Raw genomic sequence first — 25,738 nt, forward strand, 5'->3', positions numbered from 1 at the left:
ACAAATCGGTTATTTAAAAAACATACTGACATACAAAAATCAGAAGAGTTTATTATAGTGAAAATAGAATTTTTATTCACTAGATTATTTTTGGTTTTGGAAAGACAGAACTGTAATTTATAAAATAAGCAAACAAAAGCTAGTTGTGATAACTTGACCTTTTAAAAAGCTTTAATTCAACATACAGAATAAAATCCTAATCTGAACATATGAACACCATATAAACAAAATGAGTTTCTTACAGAGAGAGCTGCATCTGAGGGAAGTCAGTTGAAATATATTTATGCATGAAATCTCCGGCCCATTTAGAAAATGAAGGAAGATACTCCTCTACTTCTTGTTTTATCTCATCTTGATTCAAATTTAAGCGATACCTGCCAAAATAAGAGGTTAAACGTGAAAGCATGAATATGAAAAAAGTAAGTAAGGACAAAAATATCCAAATAAGCAACTTAAGTTACCCAGCAACTAATTAACGGATATATAACGCGGTGTATACATGGGGCACCTGGCTGGCTCAATCATAGAACATATAACTCTTGATCTCAGGGTCATGAGTTCAAGCCCCACATTGGGGATAGAGTTTACTTAAAAAATAAATAAATAAAATCTTCTGTGGGGGTGCCTGGATAGCTCAGTCAGTTAAGTGCCTGACTTCAGCTCAGGTCATGATCTCATGGTTGGTGGGTTCAAGCCCCATTTGGGGCTCGCTGCTGTTAGCACAGAGCCCGCTTCGGATCCTCTGTCCTCCCTGCTCTCTGCCCCTTCCCTGCTCATGCACTCTCTCTCAATAATAAACAGACATTTTTAAAAAAGTCTTTTTTTTCAATGTGGTACATATGTACAATGGAATATTATTCAACCTTAAAAAGAAAGAGAGCAGAACCCTCTGAGCCCTCCAAAAGAACTGGTTCAGCAGGGAAGACAAAATTAGCAACCCTAGCTCTGCCAAGATTGTGTCTCCTGGGCATAGCAGCAACCTCAAGCTGAAAGAGAAGCTGAAATTCCTCAAGCCAGAGAGCAACTGCTAATACCAAAATACCCCAAATGATCATACATTCAGAATACCAGAGGCAAAGGTTATCCTTACAAAAGGCTGCTTCAAATCTGGCAACTTCCAGTTGATAAAAGAAGATGTAGGCGAGAATGTGGGAAAACAAGGATTCACGTAAACTAGGACAATGCCTATAGAGAACAATTTGGCAATAATTATCAAAAATGTTATTTATTTTTGGGGCGCCTGGGTGGCTCAGTCGGTTAAGCATCCAATTTCAGTTCAGGTCATGACCTCACAGCTCATGAGTTCAAGCCCCATATTGGGCTCTGTGCTGACAGTTCAGAGCCTGGAGCCTGCTTCAGACTCTATGTCTCCGTCTCTGTCTGCCACTACCCTGCTCATGCTCTCTTTCCTTCAAAAATAAATATTTCAATAAATATTTGTTTTAATGTTTATTTATTTAAATAATCTCTACACTCAACATGGGGCTCAAACTCACAACCCCAAGATCAAGAGTCACATGCTATTCCAACTGAGTCAGCCAGTCTCAGTATTCAAAATACTAGATGTACCCAGACTAGATCCTGTCCTGGAGGGGAAAAGATGGTATGAAGGAAGGACATTATTGGACAAAAAAGTGGACAGATCAGACAAAAGTATTTTACCAATATTAAATTTCCTGACATTGAAACCATATTGTGATTACATAAAAGAAAAGCCTAATCTTAGGAAACACACACTATATGTTATGATTTTTTACTTCAGGGGCACAAGCCCTGAGCCCATCTGGCTCATCATTAGTGACAACGAGCCATGAGCAAAGTCCTTGGCTAGCAGCAAGCTGCCTCATCAAGCACTTAGGCCCCTCACCCAGCCATCAAACATCACCACGTGCCTGGCCCCAACCACAGAGAGTATGGGGAGTAAAGGCATGAAGGCAAGGTGAGCAAGATCAGCTCTGCCCATTGCAGTAAGCATCCTGAGCCCACAGGGCACCCCAGGATGTCCAGGGCCCTGCTCAATCCGTTCCATGGCTAGCATCTTCATGGTATACAGCCCATTGTGTATACCAGATGTATACTACACAACCTTAGGGGAAAAAAAATCTATACACACGCACACACACATTTAGCAGATGAATCTGAGTAAACAGTACATGAGTGTTGACTGCACTAATCTTGCAACTTTTCTTTAAATTTGAAATTATTTCCAAATAAAAAGATTTTTATGTTTTAAGTGTACATATTCTGTGGCCCAACAATTCCACTTCTAAGTATTTAACCCAATATATGCCTCACAGGTGTGAAATAAAAGATGTATAAAGGTATTTCTTACGGGTGCCTTACTTAGTACAGCATACAACTCTTGATCTCAGGGTCGTGAGTTCAAGCCCTGCATTGGGTATGGAGCCTACTTTAAAAAAAATCTTGGGGCACCTTGGTTGAGCATCTGACTTTGGCTCAGAACCCACAGTTCATGGGTTCAAGTGCCATATCGGGTTTTGTGTTGACAGTACAGAGCCTGCTTCGGATTCTGTCTCCCTCTCTCTCTGCCCCTCACCTGTTCAAGCTCTCTCTCTCTCAGAAATAAATAAACATTAAAGAAAATGTTTTTAAATCTTTAAAAAAAAAAGTTATCTCTTATAGGATTGCTAATAAAACCAAAGATTGAAATGCCAAGGAGATACTTAAATAAATTACAGTACATCCATACAATGAAACATTATGTCATTATTAATTAAAAATGAGACAGCTTGATGAGTACTGATATGGAATGATCAGCAAGATTTAATCTTTAACGTGAACTTAAATCTTTAAGTGAACAATAATATACATGGTATTCTACAATTTACCTAACGAAAAATATATAGGTGTGTGTGTGTGTGTGTGTGTGTGTAGGTGTGGATGTGTGTATACACACCTACACACACACACACACACACACACACACACACACACACATACATTGTCACACATAAATGTTTGAAATCTCTGTGAAAGGATATATAAGAAACTGATAGCAATGGTTGTCTTTAGGGAAAGGAACTAGGTAACAAGTAGGACACAGGGAGAAAGGACTTACTTTTTTACCATATACCTTCTTGTACTATTACAATATGGTAAACACAAATTTATAATCTGTTTAGAAATAATAACATTATTTAAAAAATACCTGTACAATTGGGTACTCATTTCCTTTTTTTATTATTATTTAATTTTTTTAATCTTTATTTTTGAGAGAAAGAAAGAGAGAGAATACAAGTGGGGAAGGAGCAGAGAGAGAGGGAAACATAGAATCCAAAGCAGGCTCCAGTCTCAAGCTGTCAGCACAAAGCCCAATGTGGGGCTCACTCATGAACCATGAGATCATGACCTGAGCCAAAGTCAGATGCTTAACAGACTGAGCCACCCAGGCACCCTGGGTAATCTTTTCCTAAGTAACTTTCTCTAACCATCTTGGAGCCATTCTTTACTGTCGTAATCTCCTTAGGCAGATTCTTCCAAGTGTTTTATTTCTTACAGAGCAGGACTCTATTTAAATTCTCCAAACCAATTCATACTCATTATTTAATGTCTTCTGCATTTAAATTCTCCCTTTTTACCAAAAACCATAAAATACCTAGGAATAAACCTAACCAAAGAAATGAAAAACTATTCACTGAAAACTAAAGAAAGCTTATGAAAGAGATTGAAGAAAACACAAAAAAATGGAAAAACAGTCCATGCTCGTGGATTAGAAGAACAAATACTGTTCAAATGTCAATCCTACCCAAACCAATCTACATATTCAATGCAATCCCTTTCAAAATAACACCAGCATTCTTCACAGAGATAGAACAAACTATCCTGTATGGAACCAGAAAAGACCCTGAGTAAGCCAAAACAATCCTGAAAAAGAAAACCAAAGCCAGAGGCATCACAATTCCGCACTTCAAGCTGTATTACAAAGCTATAGTCATCAAGACAGTATGGTACTGGCACATGAACAGACACATAGATCAAGGGAACAGAATAGAGAACCCAGAAATAGACCCACAAACATATGGCCAACTAATCTTTGACAAAGCAGGACAGAATATCCAATGGAAAAAAGACAGTCTTGGTGCACCTGGGTGGCTCAGTCGGTTAAGCTTCCGACTTCAGCTCAGGACATGATCTCACGGTTTTTGAGTTCGACCCCTATGTCTGACTCTGTGCTGACAGCTCAGAGCCTGGAGCCTGCTTTGGATTCTGTGTCTCATTCTCTGTCTGCCCCTCCCCAACTTGTGCTCTGTGTCTCTATATCTCTCAAAAATAAATGTAAAAAAAAAAATTTTTTTTTTTTTAAAGTCTCTTCAGCAAATGTTGTTGGGAAAACTGGACAGCGACATGCAGAAGAATGAACCTGGACCACTTTCTTACACCATACACAAAAATAAACTCAAAATGGATGAAAGACCTAAACATAAAACAGGAAGCCATCAAAATCCTATAAGAGAAAACAGGCAACAACCTCTTTGACCTCAACTGCAGTAACTTCTTACTTGACATGTCTCTAGAGGTAAGGGCAACAAAACAAAAATGAACTACTGAGACCTCATCAACATAAAAACCTTCTGGGGGTCCCTGGGTAGCTCAGTTGGTTAAGCTTCCAACTTTGGCTTAGGTCATGATCTCACGGTTTGTGGGTTTAAGACCCGCTTCGGGCTCTGTACTGACAGCTCAGAGCCTGGAGCCTGCTTCAGATATTCTCTCTCTCTAACTTAAATAAACTTAAAAAGAAACTTAAAAAGAAGTTTACTAAGAAACTTTAAAGAAAATTAAACGTCAAAAGCTTCTGCACAGCAAAGGAAACAATCAGCAAAACTAAAAGGCAACTGATGGAATGGGAGAACATATTTGCAACAACATATCAGATAAAGTGTTAGGATCCAAAATCTATAAAGAACTTACCAACTCAATACCCAAAATACAAATAATCCAGTGAACAAATGGGCAAAAGACATGAATAGACACGTTCCCAAAGAGGACATCCGGATGGCTAACAGACACATGAAAAGATGCTCAACATCACTCATCACCAGGGACATACAAAAAAAAAAAAAAAAGGCACTGTGGTTTCCTGCCTGCTCACTTCCTTAGACGCTTTAATCTGAAGTAACACCTGCCATGTTGTGAGAACACATTAGACAGCGCTACAGAGAGGCTCACGTGGCAACAAAATGAGGCCTCATGACTACAACAGCCAGCCAGGAATTCAGGCCTCATGACAACAGCCATGTGAATGCATCATCGTGGAAGCAGATCCTCCCTTCAAATGACCAGCTCCACAAGGGAGACCCCACGGGAGACCCTGAGCCGGTACCTTCCAGCTAAACCACCTCTGAATTCCTAACCTAACATAGTTTGCTAACAGAAACTATGAGGTAATAGATTAGACATGAGTCATTTAAAGCTACTAAGTTTTGATGTGATTTATTTCAGGGGAATAATCAATACAACATGCAACAGATAAGGCATCACTGTATGTTGACTAGGATATGACCAAAAAAAAGTTAAAACTCTGAAGTGCAAAAAACAAGTGTTGGCAAAGATGTGGAAAAACAAAAAACAAAAAAACCCAAAAAAACCCCTCTGTGCACTGTTGGTGGGAATGCAAACTGGTGCAGCCACTGTGGAAAACAGTATGGAGGTTCCTTAAAAAATTAAAAATAGAACTACTCTTTGATCCAGTAATCACACTACTGGGTATTTACCCCAAGAATACAAAAACACTAATTTGAAAGGATTTATGCACTGCCTATGTTTATAGCAGCATTATTTACAATAGCCAAATTATAGAAGCAGTCCAAGTGTCCATCGATAGATGAATGGATAAAGAAGATGTGATACACACACATAAACACATGCGCACACATCCGTGTATGATGGAATATTATTCAGCCATAAAAAAGAATGAAATCTTGCCATTTGCAACAACATGGATGGTTCTAGAGAGTATAATACTAAGTAAAATAAGTCTGTTAGAGAAAGACAAACACCATATGATTTCATGCATATGTGGAATTTAAGAAACAAACCAAATGAGCAAAAAACAAAGAAAAGAGACAAATCAAAAAAGACTCTTAACTATAGACAACAGAGGGTTACCAATGGAGGTGAGTGGTGGAATGGTGAAATAGGTGAAAGGGATTAAGTGGTACACTTATGATGAGCACAGAGTAATATACAGAATTGCTGAATCACTATACTGTACACCTGAAACTAATATAACACTGTATGTTAACTATAGTGGAATTAAAATTTTAAACTTAATTTAAAAAATAAGTTTCTAATTTTAAAAAATTTTCAAATTTCTAATTACAAAAAAGAAAAATGGGGTGCCTGTGTGGCTCAGTTAACTGTCCCACTGTGGATTTCGGCTCAGGTCATGATCTCAGTTTGTGAGTTAGAACCTTGATCAGACTCTGCATTGAGAGCATAGAACCTGCTTGGGATTCTCAGTCTCTCTCTCCCTGCCCCTCCCCTGCTCATGCACACACACATGCTCTCTCCCTCTCAAAATAAATGAATAAACTTTAAAAAATAAAAATAAAAAGGCAAAATGTAAATAACAGCTGTGTTTTACTGCAATGCAAAGTGGCAAATAAGGCAATAAGTAGAACTCTTTAAAGCAAAAGCTTTATGAAATCTACTCATATTCTGAATGTCATGCTATGTAGTCATGACCAAGGGACAGCTTCTGTGTGTTTCAGTTTCTTTCGGTTGCTATGAGATTATATAAGATGTCTAAAAGCACTGAACACAATGCCTGACACGTCAGGGATCTAAAATGTTTTTAGGACAATAGGTCATATGACATTAGTAAATAAGTTGTGTGGCATTTTGGAACACACTTTTTCCATATAAACAGCGAAACAGAATTACATCTGGGAAAAGCAGATTTATGTCAACTAGTCTGGAAATCAAAATTACCACTAATAAAAATACTTCTGTGAAAAAAAGACAGTCTGCAATAGGAGTGATGACAGAACAGCAGATCATGCCAACCCCTCTGCATGTAGTCACTCACAAAATGCCAACAATTAGGGGCACCTGGGTGGCTCAGTCAGTTAAGCACCGACTTTGGCTCAGGTCACGGTCTCATGGTTCGTGAGTTCAAGCTCCACGTCAAGCTCTGTGCTGTCAGCTCAGAGCCTGGAGCCTGCTTCTGATTCTGTGTGTCTCTCTCTCTGCCCTTTCCCTGCTTGCACTCTGTCACTCTCTCTCTCAAATATAAATAAAACATTAAAAAAATAAAAATAAAATAAAATAAAAAATGCCAACAATTAGCCATTTGTGGGTTTATATGTATTTTCTCCACTGTCACAAAAGTCTGCAAAATAGGATTTATTGCCTTTTTCAAAACCTTTCAAAAATAGTAACCTGTTCAATCCTAAAACTAGCAAAGCTAGAATGTAAAACCAAGTCCATCTGATTCCCAAAACCATACAATTTTCAGTATGTCACATAACTAGAAGTAAGGCAAAACATTTTTTACACTGAGAACAGCTGAAGAATCTATTGCACACATGTACAGAATATTCAGATATTTTTAGCTCAAGAGTTTCTATTCTGCAATTTCAGAAGCTCTTCACAGAACTGCAGTGGGGTACTACAACCCTGGAATCTATATTCTAGTATTACTCTGATTTATATTTAATAGTCTAATAGCCAAATACCTTCTGGATTCCAGGAATAGATTTTATAATAGAATTGTACCTACAGCATGTCTTGTACTACTTACATTTCCTTCAGATGTTTTATTTCTTGAATAGTTTGAAAAGCATATTCTTGTAGTTTTTCTGGGGCAAAGCTATTGCTTATTGCTTTTTGAAATACTTCATGAAGAACTGTACCAATCAGCATTTGACGTGTGGCTGGATTACAGCTCTATTTAAAAAAAAAAAATCATATATTTTATTCCACACTATTAACACACATGATCTCATATTTATTACCTATTTTAACTACGATAGCCAAACTGCACTAGTGAGACAAATGCTAAAACATTAAACAATTTTTATTCTAGTAAGTAGAATTACAGATGACTTTCACTTTCTTCTATTCAGAACTACCCGAATTAAAGACTATACTTTCAGGGATCATTTCTATAGTTTGTTATTAGAGAAGTTTCTCTGAACGTAAAGAATTACCCAAATTATTTTACAAGCATGTTATTTTTAAAGAAAATCAGTAATTTCCACTTTGAAAATATTAAAAATAACCTATATGAAAAATTTCAATGTATTTTCAAATACTTAATATATTCTTTTCTAATTTCACTTTATAATCTACCGAAATAAAATGCAATAAAGCCATGGCTCATAAACTCATGTAAGTAAAAGACATTATTCAAACATAAAATTTAAATTTACAGCACAGATTTTTGACAAGTTCTCTCCACTCAAAAAGAAATAGTATTTAAAAAAAGAAAAGGGCGCCTAGGTGGCTCAGTCTGTTGAGTATCTGACTTCTGCTCAAGTCATGATCTCACAGTTCGTGGGTTCAAGCCTTGCATCGGGCTCTGTGCTGACAGCTCAGAGCTGGAGCTTGCTTCAGATTCTGTGTGTGTCTCTCTTTCTTTGTCCCTCCCCCGCTCATGCTCTGTCTCTGCCTCTCAAAAATAAACATTATAAAAAATTTTTAAAGAAAAAAAAGGCATATTATTTCTCAATTAACCCTTTTCTTAGCCTAGACATCCCCTTTAAAGCTATCAAAAAACTAGATAAAGTCCACCAAAACATGCTTCAGGAATTTAAAAAATTAATTTACAGAGGGATTCTCTGTACTATTCATGCAAGTTCTTAACAAGTCTAAAAGAACTACAAAGTAAAAAGTTTTTAAAACAATTTTGGTTTTCTACATAGATATAAATTGTATAATTTTTAAAATACACTGAAAGGAAGAGGAAACTCTTAATAAAAACCCAGGTTCTTCAGTAAATGGAACTGAAACAAAGAGGGTAAGAATAGGTAGAATACAGATTAAAAGAAACTTAGGAGACCTATCAAAACATAAATCAAAGACTCTGTTTGGGGGTGCCTGGCTGCCTCAGTTGGTAAAGCATCTGCCTCTTGATCTCAGGGTTGTGGGTTCAAGCCCCACACTGGGTATAGATATTACTTACAAATAAAATCTTAAAAAAAAAAAAAACAAAAAAACCTTGTTTGAATTCTGACAAACCAACTGAAGAAAAAACTACTTTCTATTAAAGACATTACAGAGAAATAATGGGACATTATCTATCTGGGCATTATAGATAAACTGGGCATTATATTAATGAAAGGAAATACTTTTAATTTTATGGTGTATGATAAAGGTATCATATTTATATTTTTAAAAGATCCACCTTCATTTACATGCAAAATAATATAATGTTTGAGAACATCAAAATGGGTATATGGGAAATTATTCAAATCATCTATTTATGTATGTTTGAAATTTTCCAGAATATTTTTTTATGAGAGACAGTCACATTTATTTTTAGTTTATTGGAAATCATATGAAGCCAAGTTTGGAAATTCCTAGAAGCATTAAAAAATATCATCGCTTACATTACTTTTATCATCAGAATTAATTATTTTATTAAGCACTGATCAAGATTCAAAGGATTCAGTCACCTGGACTTGAGTCCTAGCACTGCCACTTATTAGCTACAGTAACTCTCAGCAAGTCATTTAACATTTAACCTCTGAGCCTGATTTTCCTCATCTGTAAAATGCAGCTGATTATTACCATCTACCTCACAGGAATTTGTGACGACTAAATGAAATAAGAGTATAAAAGTGCTCTGTAAACTCTAAGACCCTGCAGAAACATTAGCTGTTAATATTATTCACCCTAAAAGTTTCACTTAGGACAGCTCTTCTCATACATCGAATACTACTGGCTATGCTTGTGCCAGAAATCAGTATGTCTGGATATAGAATCAAATATCCAAAATCTTCATCTATTATCCAAGTATCAGATATGCAGTCTCCCTCCAAATGAATGATGTCCCCCGGCTCCACTGGTAAAGAGCACCTAAAAATAAAGCAAAATATACATAGTTTAGGTTCCTATATTTAAACATGTTAAGGAAGCTTCAAAAAGCAAATGAGTACTTTATCTGAAGGAATAGTATTTGTAAATTTCTGGGTCTTTCAAAATAATTTAATACTAGGATGCAGTCTTCAGAATCAACTCCTACTCATTCTACTCCTTTCTACCTTTGAAATATAACTGAGAACACTCAGGGGTCTTCCTTAAATACCAAAAAGGAAAACTGCTTAGTGTTAGCATCATTTACTGCAAAAGCTATCAAATCTTTAATAGCGTCAATACATAGCTCCACTTATGGATTAGCTTATTTCAATAATAATTCTCTCATTCTTAAGATTTCTAGCATTTCTACAGTTTCTGTAAGTCTTGAGACATGAAGACAAACCCAATGTGTTAAGAATAAAAACATACTGGGGCACCTGGGTGTCACAGCTGGTTAAATGTCCAACCTTGATTTTGGTTCAATCTCATGAACCGTGAGATTGAGCCCTGATTTGGGGCTCCAGCATGGAGCCTGCTTGGGATTCTCTCTCCTCTTTCTCTGTTCTTCCCCCAAGCTAATGTGCACACACAACTCTCTCTCTCTCTCTCTCTCTCTGAAAATAATGAATAAATGCTAAAAAAGAAAAAAAAAGAACAAAATCATATTTATCATTCTTATCTAGACAAAGAGCCTAAATAGACAAAATTAGACCTCCACTTTCTCTGAATTTCCCCTTTACCCCTCACATACCATACTTTGCTTGTGTAGAGAAACCTAGAGTTTCAGAATGTTATGCTGTAATTAATTTTGCTTTTAGTGAAAATAATTACGAGTTTTAAGCTGCAATCTTAAAAAGTACTGGGAAGGGGGCGCCTGGGTGGCTCAGTCGGTTAAGCGGCTGACTTCGGCTCAGGTCATGATCTCGCGGTCAGTGAGTTCAAGCCGCGCGTCGGGCTCTGTGCTGACCGCTCAGGGCCTGGAGCCTGTTTCGGATTCTGTGTCTCCCTGTCTCTGACCCTCCCCCCATTCATGCTCTGTCTCTCTCTGTCTCAAAAATAAATAAACGTTAAAAAAAAATTTTTTTTTAAAGTACTGGGAAACTTTGGAAGTAGTCATCTAATAAGGCCATTTATTGGGTTTGGGCCCCGTGTCGGGCTCTGTGCTGACAGCTCAGAGCCTGGAGCCTGCTTCGGATTCTGTGTCTCCCTCTCTCTCTGCCCGTCCCCTGCTCATGCTCTGTCTCTGTCTTAAAAATAAATAAAAACATTAAAAAAAAATTAATAAGGCCCTTTGTAGTTAATTTTCTTTTTTTATGCTTATGTTTTTGGGGTTTTTTTAAATGTTTATTTATTTTTGAGAGAGAAAGTGAACAAGAGAGGAGCAGAGAGACGAACCCACAAACCATGAGATCATGACCTGAGCTGAAGTCAGACGCTTAACCAACTGAGCCACCCAGGTGCCCATATGTTTATTTTTGAATGAGAGAGACAGAGCGTGAGTACGGGAGGGGCAGAGAGAGAGAGAGAGAGAGAGAGAGAGAGACAGAATCTGAAGCAGCCTCCAGGCTGAGCTGCAGCACAGAGCCTGACATGGGGCTTGAACTCACAAGCTATGAGATCATGACCTGGGCCTAAGTTGGACACTTAACTGACTGAGCCACCCAGGTACCCCGTACTTAATTTTCAAATGACAATAAAGATCAAGTTTCAGAATAAGGGCTTTGAGATGCTGAGGTAATAAGCAAAATGTTTACATGGAATTAATTCAGGTTCATATCTGCTCCCTTAAGACTCTTAAGCCAGATCAGTACTCAAAGTCACACAAAAATTACCAGTCATTCCTAAGGATACACAGTTCTTTATATTCTAGTGACTGAGAAGCAGTGATGATTAGGTGCTTTTCATGGTTTCCTTCTTCATTCTGTACAGTATTGACTGCTAATACCAGGTACCGGTTATCCATTCCTCGGCTCAGAACTGTTTTAGAAAAGGAAGCTTCCACTTTCTTCTGAAATCTGAAGCATACACAAACAGAACTACTGTAGCATGAAATAAGATATCCAATTTCCTTTATCTACAAACCAGCCTTCTAGTTTTCTAGGTTTGTTTCTTCTAGAAAGCTTATCACAATGACCGTTAGCTAAAATACGTAAAAATTAAGAGAGCAAGGGCATAGCAGAATTCCGATTATAAAACTTCCCAAAAGTAATGCCATTTAAAACATGCTTGTGATACGAGTTTTTCCAAACACTGTATAGGTTCTCAGGAGCCCTGTGAAACATCCATGATTATGAGAATTAAGGATAAATTGAGAAATATCAAATAACAAATTCCTACCACTGGTGCAAGCCCTCCCAAAGTACAAATAAAAGTAAATGTCTTGTACACCATCTTTTTTGTAAATGAAAGGTATTGTTAAGGAAAACCATAGTGGAGGTGGTTTGCTGAAATCCTACCTTGAGCCACAGTATTATATCAATCTTTAGGAGCCTACTTAGAAATTATCTAGTCGTACCTACTATTTAATGAAGAAAATCTTTCTGTAAAATCTCAGTATGAATCAACTAGCGCCTACTTCCTAGAGAAAAGCAAGTTTAATACCTGTCACATTAGTTCATTCATACAGTGACTCAACTCAGAAATTTCTCATTTATAATGGGCAAGTCAACTGCACAATACTTTTATCCATTGATCCTAGCCGCCTGAAAACTATGCAGGACTGCTCTAACCGCTCTAGAAAATATTAAGTCCCTCTTTAGTCCTTCCAGTTTGATTGCAGTCTTTATCAGTGACAGTACAAGAGTCCACAGTCATTACCTCTCTAATACCAAATGCCTTCCTATTACCCTGAAATTATCTTTGTCACCCAACCCTAGACTCTTACTACTTTGTAATCGCCTCATTCACCTACTCCAGGGAGCCTCAGGCTGTGAAATTCCCAAAGGTCAGTTGGGACACCTTGAGGATCTCGCAAAGGTATTGCTGATCAAAACCCAAAACGCAAAGATCCGTCAACAATAATTATCATTATTATTAATTGAAAATAATTCCACATTATGCTGGTCAAGTTGCCCTGACCATTTAGTCCAAGTTGAGGATGTAGAGTTCTCCGTGGGATAAGTTTCTCCAACTACATAAGGAGAAAAGCATCTAGCAGTTGCAATTTCCTTTTATGAAGGCTAGTTTAAGGTGACTGGCACTCCCCGAATACGGGCAGGAATGAACGGCTGAGTAAGCAGTTTTCGGGCTTTGGCCCAAGTGCGGACCCAAAGAGAACCCTATGAAACAGATCCCAGCTCGGGAAACTCGTCCGGCACCCTGGGACCCGAGCGGGATCATTTTATCCCAAGCCTGGCTTCCCGGGGGCGTGGGTGCCGCCTCTCCCGCTCCTTTCTTTCAAATCTCCCGCCTTGCTCCCAAACCCTCCCTCCGCTCCGCTCACAGCTCCGCCGGCGGACCAGCCTCTCCCTCTAGACTCTTCTTCAACAGCTCCAGTTCTTCCAGCTGCAACATCCCGGGGGAAGACACTGCAAACACACGCCAGTTAAAACCAGGGAAACGGAGAACCTCAGAAAAGGAAAAGAAGCGCGAGTCCGCGAGGCGCCGCACGCATGCGCATGTCCGCCTGCCCACCGTAGTCCCAAGTGACCTGCGCGAAGCAGCCCCTCCCAGCCCGGCATGCTCCACGTGGAGAGCGGCACTTGGGCGGAGATTTTAAGAGATCCTTGCTTCCTTGCTTATGCGTTAGGAAAATTGGGGGTGTTCTTAATCTGGCCCAGACAAATATTCTCGCATTTTCTCTAGACACGCCAACGCATGCTCAACACACACTCTTAGAACAGAACCAATTACCCAAACCCAGGCGTCCCTTGTTAGCGTGCAGAATTTTCTATTCTTTTGGGAGAAAACCTCGCCTTTTTTTTCCGGAAAATTGAGAAAATAGAAGCCATCAGGTAGGAATTTCCTCATGATACCACGACTTTCTACAAAAGTACTAATATCCGTGCTTGTCTTATATCCTCTTTCCACTTTTTCAACAGTGGACAAAGTCCACTGATCAATGAACAATCCTATTTGTACTCATTCAAGGGCCTTTTTTTCTTCAGCTACTCCGTCATTCTCTTGTATCATCAATGTGGACCTCACTAGTAGGTTCCTCCCAGACTTGTAATGTGGCCCAGTGTCTCCCACCTTTAAAAGATGTTACCTTGGGGAGCCTCGGTGGCTCCCTTGGTTGAGTGTCTGAATTTGACTAAGGTCCTGATCTTGCTGTTGGTGACTTAGAGGCCCTGCATTGAACTCTTTGCTATCCCGGAAGAGCCTGCTTTGGATCATCTGTCCCCCTCACTCTCTGCCCCTTCCCTGCTGGTTCCATCGCAAAATAAATAAACTTTAAAAAATAAATAAAACAAAATAAAATAAAAGATGTTGCGTTGATGGATTTACTCCATCTCTCTCTTGGCCATCCTGAGAGCAAAACTTTATTTTTTTATTTTTTCAGTAATCTCTACACCTAACATGGGGCTTGAAGTCACACTTTGAAAGAGTCACTGGCTCCACTGACTGGCCCAGCCAAGTGCCCCTATCCTCCCATTTAAAAATAATCTTTATGGGGGCGCCTGGGTGGCTCAGTCGGTTAAGCGGCCAACTTCGGCTCAGGTCATGATCTCGCGGTCCGTGAGTTCGAGCCCCACGTCAGGCTCTGTGCTGACAGCTCAGAGCCTGGAGCCTGTTTCAGATTCTCTCTCTGACCCTCCCCCGTTCATGCTTTGTCTCCCTCTGTCTCAAAAATAAATAAACGTTAAAAAAATTAAAAAAAAAAAATCTTTATGGGGCAGCTGGGTAGCTCACTGGGTTAACCATCTGATTCTTGATTTTGTGTTAGGTCATGATATTATAGTTCTTGAGTTTGAGCCCTTCATGGGGCTCCCAGCTGACAGCATGGAGCCCGCTTGGGATTCTCTCTTTCTCTCCCTCTCTCTCTGCCCCTACACTACTCTTAATTTTAAAAAATCAAAATAATTGTTATTAAAAGTTGTCTTTTATATTCGTGTTTATTCATACAAAATTATGAGAAATTTCTTGGGGGGGAAAAAAAGCCTTGCCTGTAATTAGATACAGATTTTCTTTCTTTCTTTCTTTCTTTCTTTCTTTCTTTTCTTTCTTTCTTTCTTAACTTCTTTCCTTCTTAACTTCTTTCTTTCTTTCTTTCTTTCTTTCTTTCTTTCTTTCTTTCTTTCATGTCTATTTTTGACACAGGGAGAGAGCAAGCACATTGTGGGGTAGGGGCAGAGAGAGAGAGAGGGAGACACAAAATCCAAAGCAGGCTCCAGGCTCTGAGCTGTCAGTACAGAGCCCCATGCAGGGCTCAAACACATGAACCATGAGATCATAACCTGAGCCAAAGTCAGAGGCTTAACGGATAGAGCCACCCAGGCGGCCCAATACATACAGATTTCCTACCTGTGACACCACACTTATCTGGTTTTCCCCCCAACCTCACAGGCCCCCTTCAATCTCCTGTATTGTCTCTTCATTTTCTGCCCAATCTCTAAATGTTGGAAGTCCTCAGAGTTCAGTTTCTGGACATATTTTTCTATCTACCAGTTCCCTAGGTTTTTTCAGACATTGTCATGGCTTAATTTTATTATTATTTTTTTATTCTCGTGGCTTTAAATACCATCTCTATCCTGACAATTCTCACATTCATGTGTATAGGCAAGGCTTTTCCTCTGAATTCAAAAACACAACTACTGCTTGATATCTACACTTAGCAATATGGGGGGGGGGGGGGGGGGGGGCGGAGTCTTTAATTATAACATGGCCAAAATGGAATTTTTTTATTTTCTTGACAGACCTATTATTCTTCTCAGTAATAGCACTATCCACCCAGAAGACAAGGCTAGAAACTCAGAAGTCATCCTGATTCTTTTCTGTTACTACTCCATCCAATCCATAGGCAGACACATAGATTCAACTTCTAAAACTATCTTAAATCTCTTCATTTGTTTCCATCTCCACTGCCACTACCCTATCATTGTCTCTAACCTAGAAAACTGCAACACACTGTTTTGTTCTAAGTTTATTTATTTATTTTGAGAGAGAGGGAATGCATGCATGTAAGCAGGGGAGGGGCAGTGATTTTATTTTTAAGTAATCTCTAAACCCAATGTGGTGCTGGAACTTACAACCCTGAGATCAAGAGTCAGTCTGTCCTTCTGACTGAGACAGCCAAGTGCCCCGGTCTCTTCTGTTCTAATGTGATTGTTTTTTGTTTTTGTTTTTATTTTTATTTTGAGAGAGAGAGAGTGTTTGAGTGGGTGGTGCGGGGCGGGGGCGGGGGGTGGTGCAGAGGGAGAGTGAGAGAGAGAATCCCAAGCAGGCTCCACACTCAGCACGGGGCCAGAAGTGGGGCATGATCCCACAACCGTGGGACAAAGACCTGAGCCAAAATCAAGAGGCAAGTGATCAACCAACTGAGTCACACAGGCACCCCCTAAAGTGATTAGTTTTTTATAATGAATCAATGGTGAATTTTGCTAAGTACTTTTTCTGCATCTATTGAAGGATCATGTGCATTTTCTCCTTTATTCTGTTATTATTGAAAATTACTGACTTTATTAAACAATTTGGCAATCCTAGGATAAACTCGGATGTATCTCTGGTTTGATTTGCTAATATGTTGACTACTTTATTTTTTATTTATTTTATTTTTAATTTTTTTAATGTGTATTTATTTTTGAGAGCAAGAGACAAGGAGAGTGACTGGAGAGGGACAGAGAGAGGGAAACAAAGAATCCAAAGGAGGTTCTAGGCTCCGAGCTGTCAACACAGAGCCCAACATGGGGATTGGAACTCACAAACCACGAGATCATGACCTGAGAGGAAGTCTGACACTTAAACGACTAAGCCACCCAGGAGCCACTATTTTCTTTTTTTAAAGTAATCTCTACACCCAACTCATGACCCTGAGATCAAGAGTCACATACTCTACTGGCTGAGTCAACCAGGTGCCCCAATTTGATTATAGGTTGTTAAGGATTTTTCCAATCTTTGCTTTTGAAAGATACTGGTCTATATTTTCTTGTAACAACTTTGTCAGGTTTGGATATCAAAATTATGCTGGCATCATAACATGAGTTGGAAAGTGTTCTTTGTCTTTAATTTCTGAAAGTTTATAGATTCTTTCTTTCTCAGATGTTCATTAGAATTCACATCTGAGTCTGGAGTTCCTTTTTTTTTTTTTCCTTTTTTAAAGATTTTATTTTTTAATGTTATTTACACCCAGAAATAGGGCTTGAACCCACAAACCCAAGATCAACAGTTCCACACTCCACTGACTGAGCCAGTCAGGGACCTGGAGTCTGGAATTTCCTTCTGGAAGAATTTTTGATGAATTCAATTTTTTAAATTGGCTGTGAAGATTTGTTTCATCTATGGTAGTTTCTATGGTGTGATTTTCAAGGCATCTGTCCATTTCATCTAAATTGTTAAATTCCTTGGCAAAGAGTTATTTAGGAATGCTTTGTTATCTTTTTAATATTCGTAGGATCCACGGGCGCCTGGGTGGCTCAGTCGGTTGAGCGTACCGACTTCAGCTCAGGTCACGATCTCGCGGTCCATGAGTTCGAGCTCCACATCGGGCTCTGGGCTGATGGCTCAGAGCCTGGATCCTGCTTCTGATTCTGTGTCTCCCTCTCTCTCTGCCCCTCCCCCGTTCATGCTCTGTCTCTCTCTGTCTCAAAAATAAATAAACGTTAAAAAAAATTAAAAAAAATATTCGTAGGATCCCTAGTGATGTCCTCTTTTTAATTTTTTTTAATTTTTAATATTTATTTTTTAAATTTTTTTTAATGTTTATTTATTTTTGAAGGAGAGAGAGGCAGAGTGTGAGTGGGGGAGGGGCAGAGAGAGAGAGAGAGAGAGGCACAGAATCTGAAGCAGGCTCCAGGCTCTGAGCTGTCAGCACGGAGTCTGACGCAGGGCTAGAACTTACAAACTGTGAGATCATGACCTGAGCCGAAGTCGGATGCTCAACTGACTGAGCCACCCAGGTGCCCCATTTAATGTTTATTTTTAAGAGAGAGAGCACAGGAGTACTTGTGCACACACACAATTGGGGGAGGGGGAGAGAGAGAATCACAAACAGGCTCCAGGCTCTGAGCTGTCAGCACAAAGTCTGATATGGGGCTCGAACTCACTGACCAAGAGATAATGACCTGAGCCAAAGTCAGATGCTCAACCAACTGAGACACCTCTTTTTAGTTCTTGGTGTTAGTAATTTATATTCTTTCTTGTTTAGTTATCAGTCTAGCTAGGAACTTACCAATTTGTTGATCTTTTCAAAACACCAATTTTGGGGTTTGTAATTTTATCCGTTGTCTTAAATTTTGTTGATTTCTGTTTTGTTTTCTTTTTTTTCTAAATGTTTATTTATTTTTGAGAGAGAGAGAGCGTGAGCAGGCCAGGGGCAGAGAGAAAGGGGGACAGAGGATCCGAGGTGGGCTCTGCGCTGCATCTGCAAGCCCAATGTGGGGCTCAAATTCACAAACCATGAGATCATGACCTGAGCTGAGGTCAGACACACAACCAACTGAGCCACCCAGACACCCGAGTTCTGTTGTTTTTTTTTTTAATTAAAAAAAAAAGGTATTTATTTATTTATATTTATTATTATTATTTATTTATTTATTATTTATTTATTTATATTTATTTATTATTTATTTTTGAGAGAAAGAGACCAGAGCATGAGCCGGGGGGGGGGGGGGGTGTGCAGAGAGAGAGGGAAACACAGAATCTGAAGCATCCAGGCTCTGAGCTGTCAGCACAGAGCCCGAAGTGGGACTCAAATGCACAAACCATGAGATCATGACCTGGGCCGAAGTTGGACACTCAACTGACTGAGCCACCCAGGTTCCCCTTCTGATTTCTGTTTTAACTGCAAACTTTGTGGACAAAGTAGAGTGATCTTTGTAAAAACATAATCAGACAGTTTTATTCCCCTGCTGAAAACCTTCAAGCATTTCCCATTGTATTTAGGATAAAAAACAAAATTATTACCATATCCTTTAGAGCCCTCAGTGGTCTGGCCTTTGTCTATTTCTCCAACCCCATTTGTTGCTACTCATTCACTCACAAAGTTTCATTCACAGTGGACTTTTGACAATTCCTATGCAAGCCAAGCTGTTTCCTGTTTAAGGCTATTCTCTTCACCTGAGGCCATTCTGCCCCCACAATTCTGCATAGTTATTTCCTTTTTATCCTCCATGTGTCAGCTTAAAGTATAGCATATTAGAGAAACTTTTCCCTGATGATTCTAAAGTAGCTCTCTGATCCTTACACCCAACAATTATTCTCTATAATGTGGCCTATTTACTTAATAAGCATTTTCCATAAACTATCATAATTTTATTGATTAGTTTATGTTTATTGACATGTTCCAAATTTATTTGACGTTAGAGTGTCATCTAAATAGGATATTACTGGGGCGCCTGGGTGGCTCAGTCGGTTAAGCATCCAACTTCCGCTCAGGTTGTGATCTCCCAGTTCATGGGTTTGAGCCCCACATCAGGCTCTATGCTGACAGCTCAGAGCCTGGAGCCTGCTTCAGATTCTGTGTCTCCTTCTCTCTCTACCTCTCCCCCGCTTGTTGCTCTCTCTCTCTCAAAAATAAACATAAAAAATGTTTTTAAATAGGATACTACTGTGTTGAAGTATAGCATCATGGCTAGTAGAGTAGGCTGTAGATTCACTGGCTGAATTTGAATCCTAGATCCACCACTAACTGTGTGAATTTGGGCAAGTTATTTGATCTCCCTGGGCCTCCGTTATTCCATGTGTAAAAAAGGGGTATCAAATAGTACCTATCTTATAGTTGTTGTAGAGATAGAGTTAAGGCATTGAAAGTGCATAAAACAAAACCCGGAACATAGTAGGTCCTCAGGAAATATGCATGACTTATTTGTCATCAATTTCTAAGGCCTAACGGTGTCTGTTATTCAAAGAATTGATGTGAGGAATTGTGTAAAGTGTTCAGTTGTTATCCAAGTATGTCAGGTATCATTGGCCCAACTCCTCAAGGCAATGCGTTATTCACATAATACAGGTTTTATTATTTGCCATTCATCTTTGCTCAAATTAGCAACATTTCCTTCCTTCCTTTCTTCCTTCCTTTCTCTTTTCTTTCTTTTTCTTCCTTTCTTCCTTCCTTTCTCTTTTCTTTCTTTTTCTTTCTTTCTTCTTTCTTGTCTTTCTCCTTCCTTCCTCCCTCCCTCCCTCCCTCCTTTCTTTCTTTCTTTCTTTTTCTTTCTTTCTTTCTTTCAAGAGAGAGACAGCATGAGCAGGGGGAAAAGCGAGAATCCCAGCACAGAGCCCAATGTGGGCCTCAGACTCATGAAACTGTGAGATCATGACCTGAGCCAAAACCAAGAGCTGGATACTTAATTGGAGGAGCAACCCAGGCGCCCCAGTAACAAGACATTTCTATGAAACAAAACAAATGAATTTAATTGTTCTTCCCATGGTCTAATTGTGCCTTATTTCTGCCTACTGAACATAAGGTCTCCAAAAACGGGACTGAGCCTTCCTTTTTCCCATCAGTATACATCACTGAGCACCTATTATGGTGCCACATCCTGTGCTCCTTATAGGAAATGAAGGCATGGCTCTGCTTTGGAGAGAACCAGTTCAGGGGACACAGGTAAAAAGGTAATTACCATAAAGTGTGGTACATACTGTATTAGAAAGATACCTGGTGTTAGATGCTACTGAACATTCAAATCAGACTATAAGTACAGCTAACAGATCTCCCAAGGTAAGCCCCCCGTTATGCTGATACAATGCCTGACACACAATGGATGTTGAATACCCAAGGGGAGAATAGTGTAAGATATTATTATATATACCCATTAAACTTTCTTTTTTTTAAAGTTTTATTTATTTATTTATTTATTTATTTTAAAAAAAAATTTTTTTAACGTTTATTTATTTTTGAGACAGAGAGAGACAGAGCATGAACGGGGGAGGGTCAGATAGAGGGAGACACAGAATCTGAACCAGGCTCCAGGCTCTGAGCTGTCAGCACAGAGCCTGACGCGGGGCTCGAACTCACGGACCGCAAGATCATGACCTGAGCCAAAGTCGGCCACTTAACCGACTGAGCCACCCAGACGCCCCTAAAAGTTTTACTTATTTAATGTTTATTTATTTTTGAGAGAAAGAGTGTGAGCCAGAGAGGGGCAGAGAGAGAGAGAGGGAGCCAGAGGATCCGAAGCAGGTACCAGGCTCTGCACTGACAGCAAAGAGACCAATGTGGGGCTTGAATTCACGAACCTCGAGATCACGACCTGAGCCAAAGTCGGACACTTAACTGACTGAGCCACTCGGGCACCCCTACCCATTAACCATTCTAACTCCATACCCTTGAAAACTAGGAGTGGTACCTCACTTACTGCCTAGACCAGACCACTGTCCCATTCTATAGATCAAAGGGGTATTCTCAAAAAAAGCAGTAAAAGAGTAACAATGGAAATCAAAACAGAAATAGTCAATCTTCAGTGGAAGATAACCTGGCAAGATACACTTTGGGTCATCAATCTGAAATAAATCAAATATAACTATAGTCATTATTTTAAATATTCTTACATTCTGACTATTGATGTTTATCATTTGTGCTTTAATAATGTGAATAGTTAAAAAAGAGAAATAATGATCCAAATATGAATAAAATTCTGTAACATAGAATGCAAATTTTTATTTAAAAAAATATTTGCAGTCCTCTTTTATTGATAACATAACTGAGATATTTATTTCGTACATTTAAATTATCTTGTGACTTGATAACAATATTTAGCTACAATATAGCCCAAAAAATGAAAATATACAAAATACTTTCAAGAACACACGTATTTCTACCTGTGGGGTACACTTACAAATCATACAAAGACACATATTTATTTTAAAATAAAGACTTTGAAAATGAAACCAGTTCATCTAATTTTTACCAAAGTATAACAAGAAATCTTTTATGCAAACAAAATTAAAATTGAAGCAGAAGTAACACTTTTCGATTTAGTTTTCTAATGTCCTAAAAATCACATCAATTAGATGGTAACTAGACTATTGTGGTGATTGTTTTGCAGTAAATACAAATATTGAATCATTACATTGTGCACCTGAAACTAATATATTGTTATATGTCAATTTTACCTCAATAAAAAAAATTATAAAGTTAGAGCAGTTAAAATAGTTTGCATTGATCAAAAAAAATCACATCAATTCTACAAATTGCTATGTCTGAGGACAGAACTGTATTTGTTCCCTTTCCACTTCTGTCATGCTTACAGTAAAAGATAAAAGGTACTCTAAACACAATAAATGGAATTCTTATATTTTAAACCATTTTAATATAAAGGATAGCAAATCAAATCAGTTTTATGTTTCTACTTAAGTTTATATTGCACTAAAATTATTTTACATGGAAGAACTAGTTGATGTATCATGACAAAATACCTTAGAAACATTCTTTGACATTCACATCTATATTAATAGATATTTCACAGTTCACTTAAATAAGTTTTCTAGTATATACCAAATCATCTAACAAAAACAAATCTATAATGCTAATCTGTTTTGAGAGCAAAGATATTCAGTATTTATTATTACTGCCTTTGGGAAATATATTGACTTTTAAAAACAAATTTAAGTCAATCATAGTACCTAGTAATAACATTTGAGCAACACCTGAAAATTCTTCATTTATTGTTGAGCTTCTACAAGGCTAATTTTTAAATACAGCATTTATTTTATTTAAAAACAAAGAGAAAAAGTGTCAGTCCTTTTATGCAGTGGAGCAGAATTATGAGAAGAGAGATACTAAGAATAATGTTCAATGCTGGCTTCTAAACTACTTCCCTCCCACCCCCCCCCGCCCCAGTAATCTCTACACCTAACATGGGGTTGGAATTTATGACTCCGAGATTAAGAGTCGCATGCTCTTCTGGCTGAGCCAGCCAGGTGCCCCCTAAGCTACATTTTATAAACATAAAAATTCAGTTCTCATCATTCTGCTGCAATATAACCAAGCCTGTTTATTACAATAATAATAACCAATGTTAGAGTCTTTGAAAATCATGATTATACTTAAAGCTTGGAATTAAAGCATGATAAAGCCTAATGGCAACCTCTTGAATCCCATTTTAAGTTAGTGCTACTCCCAAAAAACATTTTAAAACAGTTTCAAATAACCTAACTGATTAGCCAGCATCAGCTTAGGAATTTTTTTCAATGTTCTCAGTTATAACTTTTGGCATCAAAAAGCACGGTAAGCACTTTTGATTTGTTATGAATAAAAAAATCAAGTACTAAAATACCAGTGGTTCCTGTGACTAGGCAAATAGCCCCCTTCAAGTAATGTTCCCCTCAAAATTAAAAGAACATTTATGTCTCCCTGTGAGAGTTTACTCAGGAAAAGAAATCACGATTTTCTTCAGTTGAGGTGAAAAAACTGCTTCATAAGTTCGTATGTTGTAAAAGCCACAGCTTGAGAGGGAATACAGCGAATGTAATTAAGAGATAAGCCACGATATAATCCTCTTCGAATTCCATGGTGTCCATAGACGTACTTCATAGTCTCCCACATGGTACTGAAAGACAATAGTTAAATGATGACACCTTTATGCCCACTGATGAGATATTTTCAGGATCCATAATAGCATTTTTAAAAGAAGTCAAAATGTCAAGGGCACCTGGGTGGCTCAGTCAGTTGAACATCTGACTTTAGCTCAAGTTATGATCTCACAGGTTCGTGACTAAGATCCCCACATAGCTCTCTGTGCTGACAGTGAGGAGCTACTTGGGATTCTCTCTCCCTCCTTCCCTCTCTGCCCCTCCTCTACTCACCAGATCTTCTGTCTCCCTCTCAGCCCCTCCCACACACCCTCTTTCCCTTTCCTTCAAAAATAAATAAACATTAAAAAAAAAAAAAGCCAAAATGTCATCTTGAATAGCTTTTGGAAAGCAAGTGTTAAAACAAGGTGAAAAGTCACCATAAAACAGCAATTCATTCCAAACAAGTACAAGCATTATACACAGAATTGCCGGCTGATTAATACAATTTACTTTGTTTGGACTATGTAAAATTTACTGGCAACACTATATCATAAAAATATTTGAAATATTTATGTATTCTTTTTGACGGATGTATGCTCAGTTGCCCATCAAGCTTCCATTTCAACTCAACTTTTATACTACAACTAGCAGATGGTTATAGAACTAAAGGTTAAAGGACTATCAGATATAGGCAATAAAGACTTTCTAGTTTCAGTGTTCCTTCCTTTCAAACCAACATTTTGGCTTTTGCCTTTCTCTTTTGATAGGCAATCTGGACTAAAATCTTCAAAAAACCTTTTAGGCAATTCAAAGGCAATTCAAAGTCCTGAGCAAATATTCTGCTCTTCCCCTGAGGAACAACACACCACCCAGAAAACAGAATGATTCTAAATCTCTACAGATTATAGAAAACTCTAGAGCTGTGCTGGGTAATGATGGTAGCCACTAGCCATACATAGTTAGTGAGCACTTAAAATGTGGCAAGTCCAAATTGAAATGTGCTGTCAGTATTAAATACACCCTGGATTTCAAACACTTAGTTTCTTTATTTTTTTAATTTTTTAAAATGTTTATTTGTTTTTGAGAGAGAGAGAGAGAGAGCGCCAAGAAGGGGCAGCGAGAGAGAAGGAGACACAGAATCTGAAGCAGCCTCCAGGCTCTAGCCGTCAGCATGGAGCCGGATGTGGAGCTCGAACCCACGAACCGTGAGGTCATTACTGGAGCCAAAGTCTGGCGCTTAACTGACTGAGCCACCCAGGTGCCCCTCAAACAAAGTATTAAAAAAAGGATGCAAAGTCTTGAGATGTTGAAGTGATAATATTTTTGATATATTAGGTTAAATTAAAATATTTAACTTTTTTTTAAGTTTATTTATTTAAGTAATCTCTACACCCAACATGGGGCTCGAACTCACAACCCCAAAATCAAGAGTTGCATGCTCCTCACAATGAGCCAGCCAGGTGCCCCTAAATTAAAAGATTTTAAAACAGTCATTTGTTTTTTTATACTTTTTTTTTAATGTGGCTACCAAAAAATTTTAAATTATGTAAGTGGCTCACATTATATTTCTATTTAACCAAGCTGCTCTAAAGTGATTTTTTAAATGTTTTTTTTTTTGAGAGAGAATGAGAAAGAATGCGCACGAGCGCATGTGCAAGTGAGTGAGGGTGGGACAGAGACAGAGGGAGAGAGAGAATCCCAAGTGGGCTCAGAGCTGTCAGCGCACAGTCTGACTTAGAGCTCAGTCACCCAAACCATGAAATCATGACCTGAGCCAAAATCAAGAGTGACACTTGACCAACTGAGCCACCCTAATGTGAATTTTTAACAAACTTTTAAATAATCTCTACACCCAACATGAGGCTCAAATTCAGAACCTCAAGATCAAGAGTTGCACACTCTTCCAACTGAGCCAGCCAGGTGCCCCTAAAGTGAAATTTTTAATAGGGATTGGGACTTGGGGTGCCTGGGTAGTTCAGTCAGGTAAGCGTTGGACTTCAGCTCAGGTCATTATCTCACGGTTCGTGAGTTCGAGCCCCGCGTCAGGCTCTGTGCTGACAGCTTGGAGCCTGGAGCCTGCTTCGGATTC

The 25,738-nt window shown here is 38.6% G+C and overlaps 2 protein-coding genes and 1 pseudogene across 3 annotated transcripts in view; 1 reads left to right on the forward strand and 2 right to left on the reverse strand.

Annotated features, from left to right (window-relative positions):
* DNA2 (DNA replication helicase/nuclease 2) overlaps positions 1 to 13,651 on the reverse strand; it is a 56,501-nt gene extending 42,850 nt beyond the window's left edge. For both annotated transcript variants that reach the window (XM_053888533.1, XM_053888532.1), the window contains exons 1-5: positions 13,484 to 13,651; positions 11,874 to 12,056; positions 9,858 to 10,041; positions 7,763 to 7,908; positions 243 to 374 (exon numbers count right to left, since the gene is read on the reverse strand). In XM_053888533.1, coding sequence (XP_053744508.1) covers positions 243 to 374; positions 7,763 to 7,908; positions 9,858 to 10,041; positions 11,874 to 12,056; positions 13,484 to 13,554 — 716 coding nt within the window. In that variant the 5' untranslated portion in view covers positions 13,555 to 13,651. The remainder of the gene's footprint in view (positions 1 to 242; positions 375 to 7,762; positions 7,909 to 9,857; positions 10,042 to 11,873; positions 12,057 to 13,483) is intronic.
* LOC128772541 (small nucleolar RNA U3) lies at positions 8,102 to 8,179 on the forward strand (annotated as a pseudogene).
* An 8,117-nt stretch (positions 13,652 to 21,768) lies between the features above and the next one.
* The window catches only part of SLC25A16 (solute carrier family 25 member 16), a 52,401-nt gene continuing 48,431 nt past the window's right edge, over positions 21,769 to 25,738 (reverse strand). Inside the window, exon 9 of the mRNA XM_019444353.2 lies at positions 21,769 to 23,712. Within this exon, the coding sequence (XP_019299898.1) occupies positions 23,607 to 23,712 (106 nt within the window). The 3' untranslated portion in view covers positions 21,769 to 23,606. The remainder of the gene's footprint in view (positions 23,713 to 25,738) is intronic.

The sequence above is a fragment of the Panthera pardus genome, unplaced genomic scaffold (assembly GCF_024362965.1).
Source record: "Panthera pardus isolate Hobbes unplaced genomic scaffold, ASM2436296v1 HiC_scaffold_22, whole genome shotgun sequence".
Classification (NCBI taxonomy): Eukaryota; Metazoa; Chordata; class Mammalia; order Carnivora; family Felidae; genus Panthera; species Panthera pardus.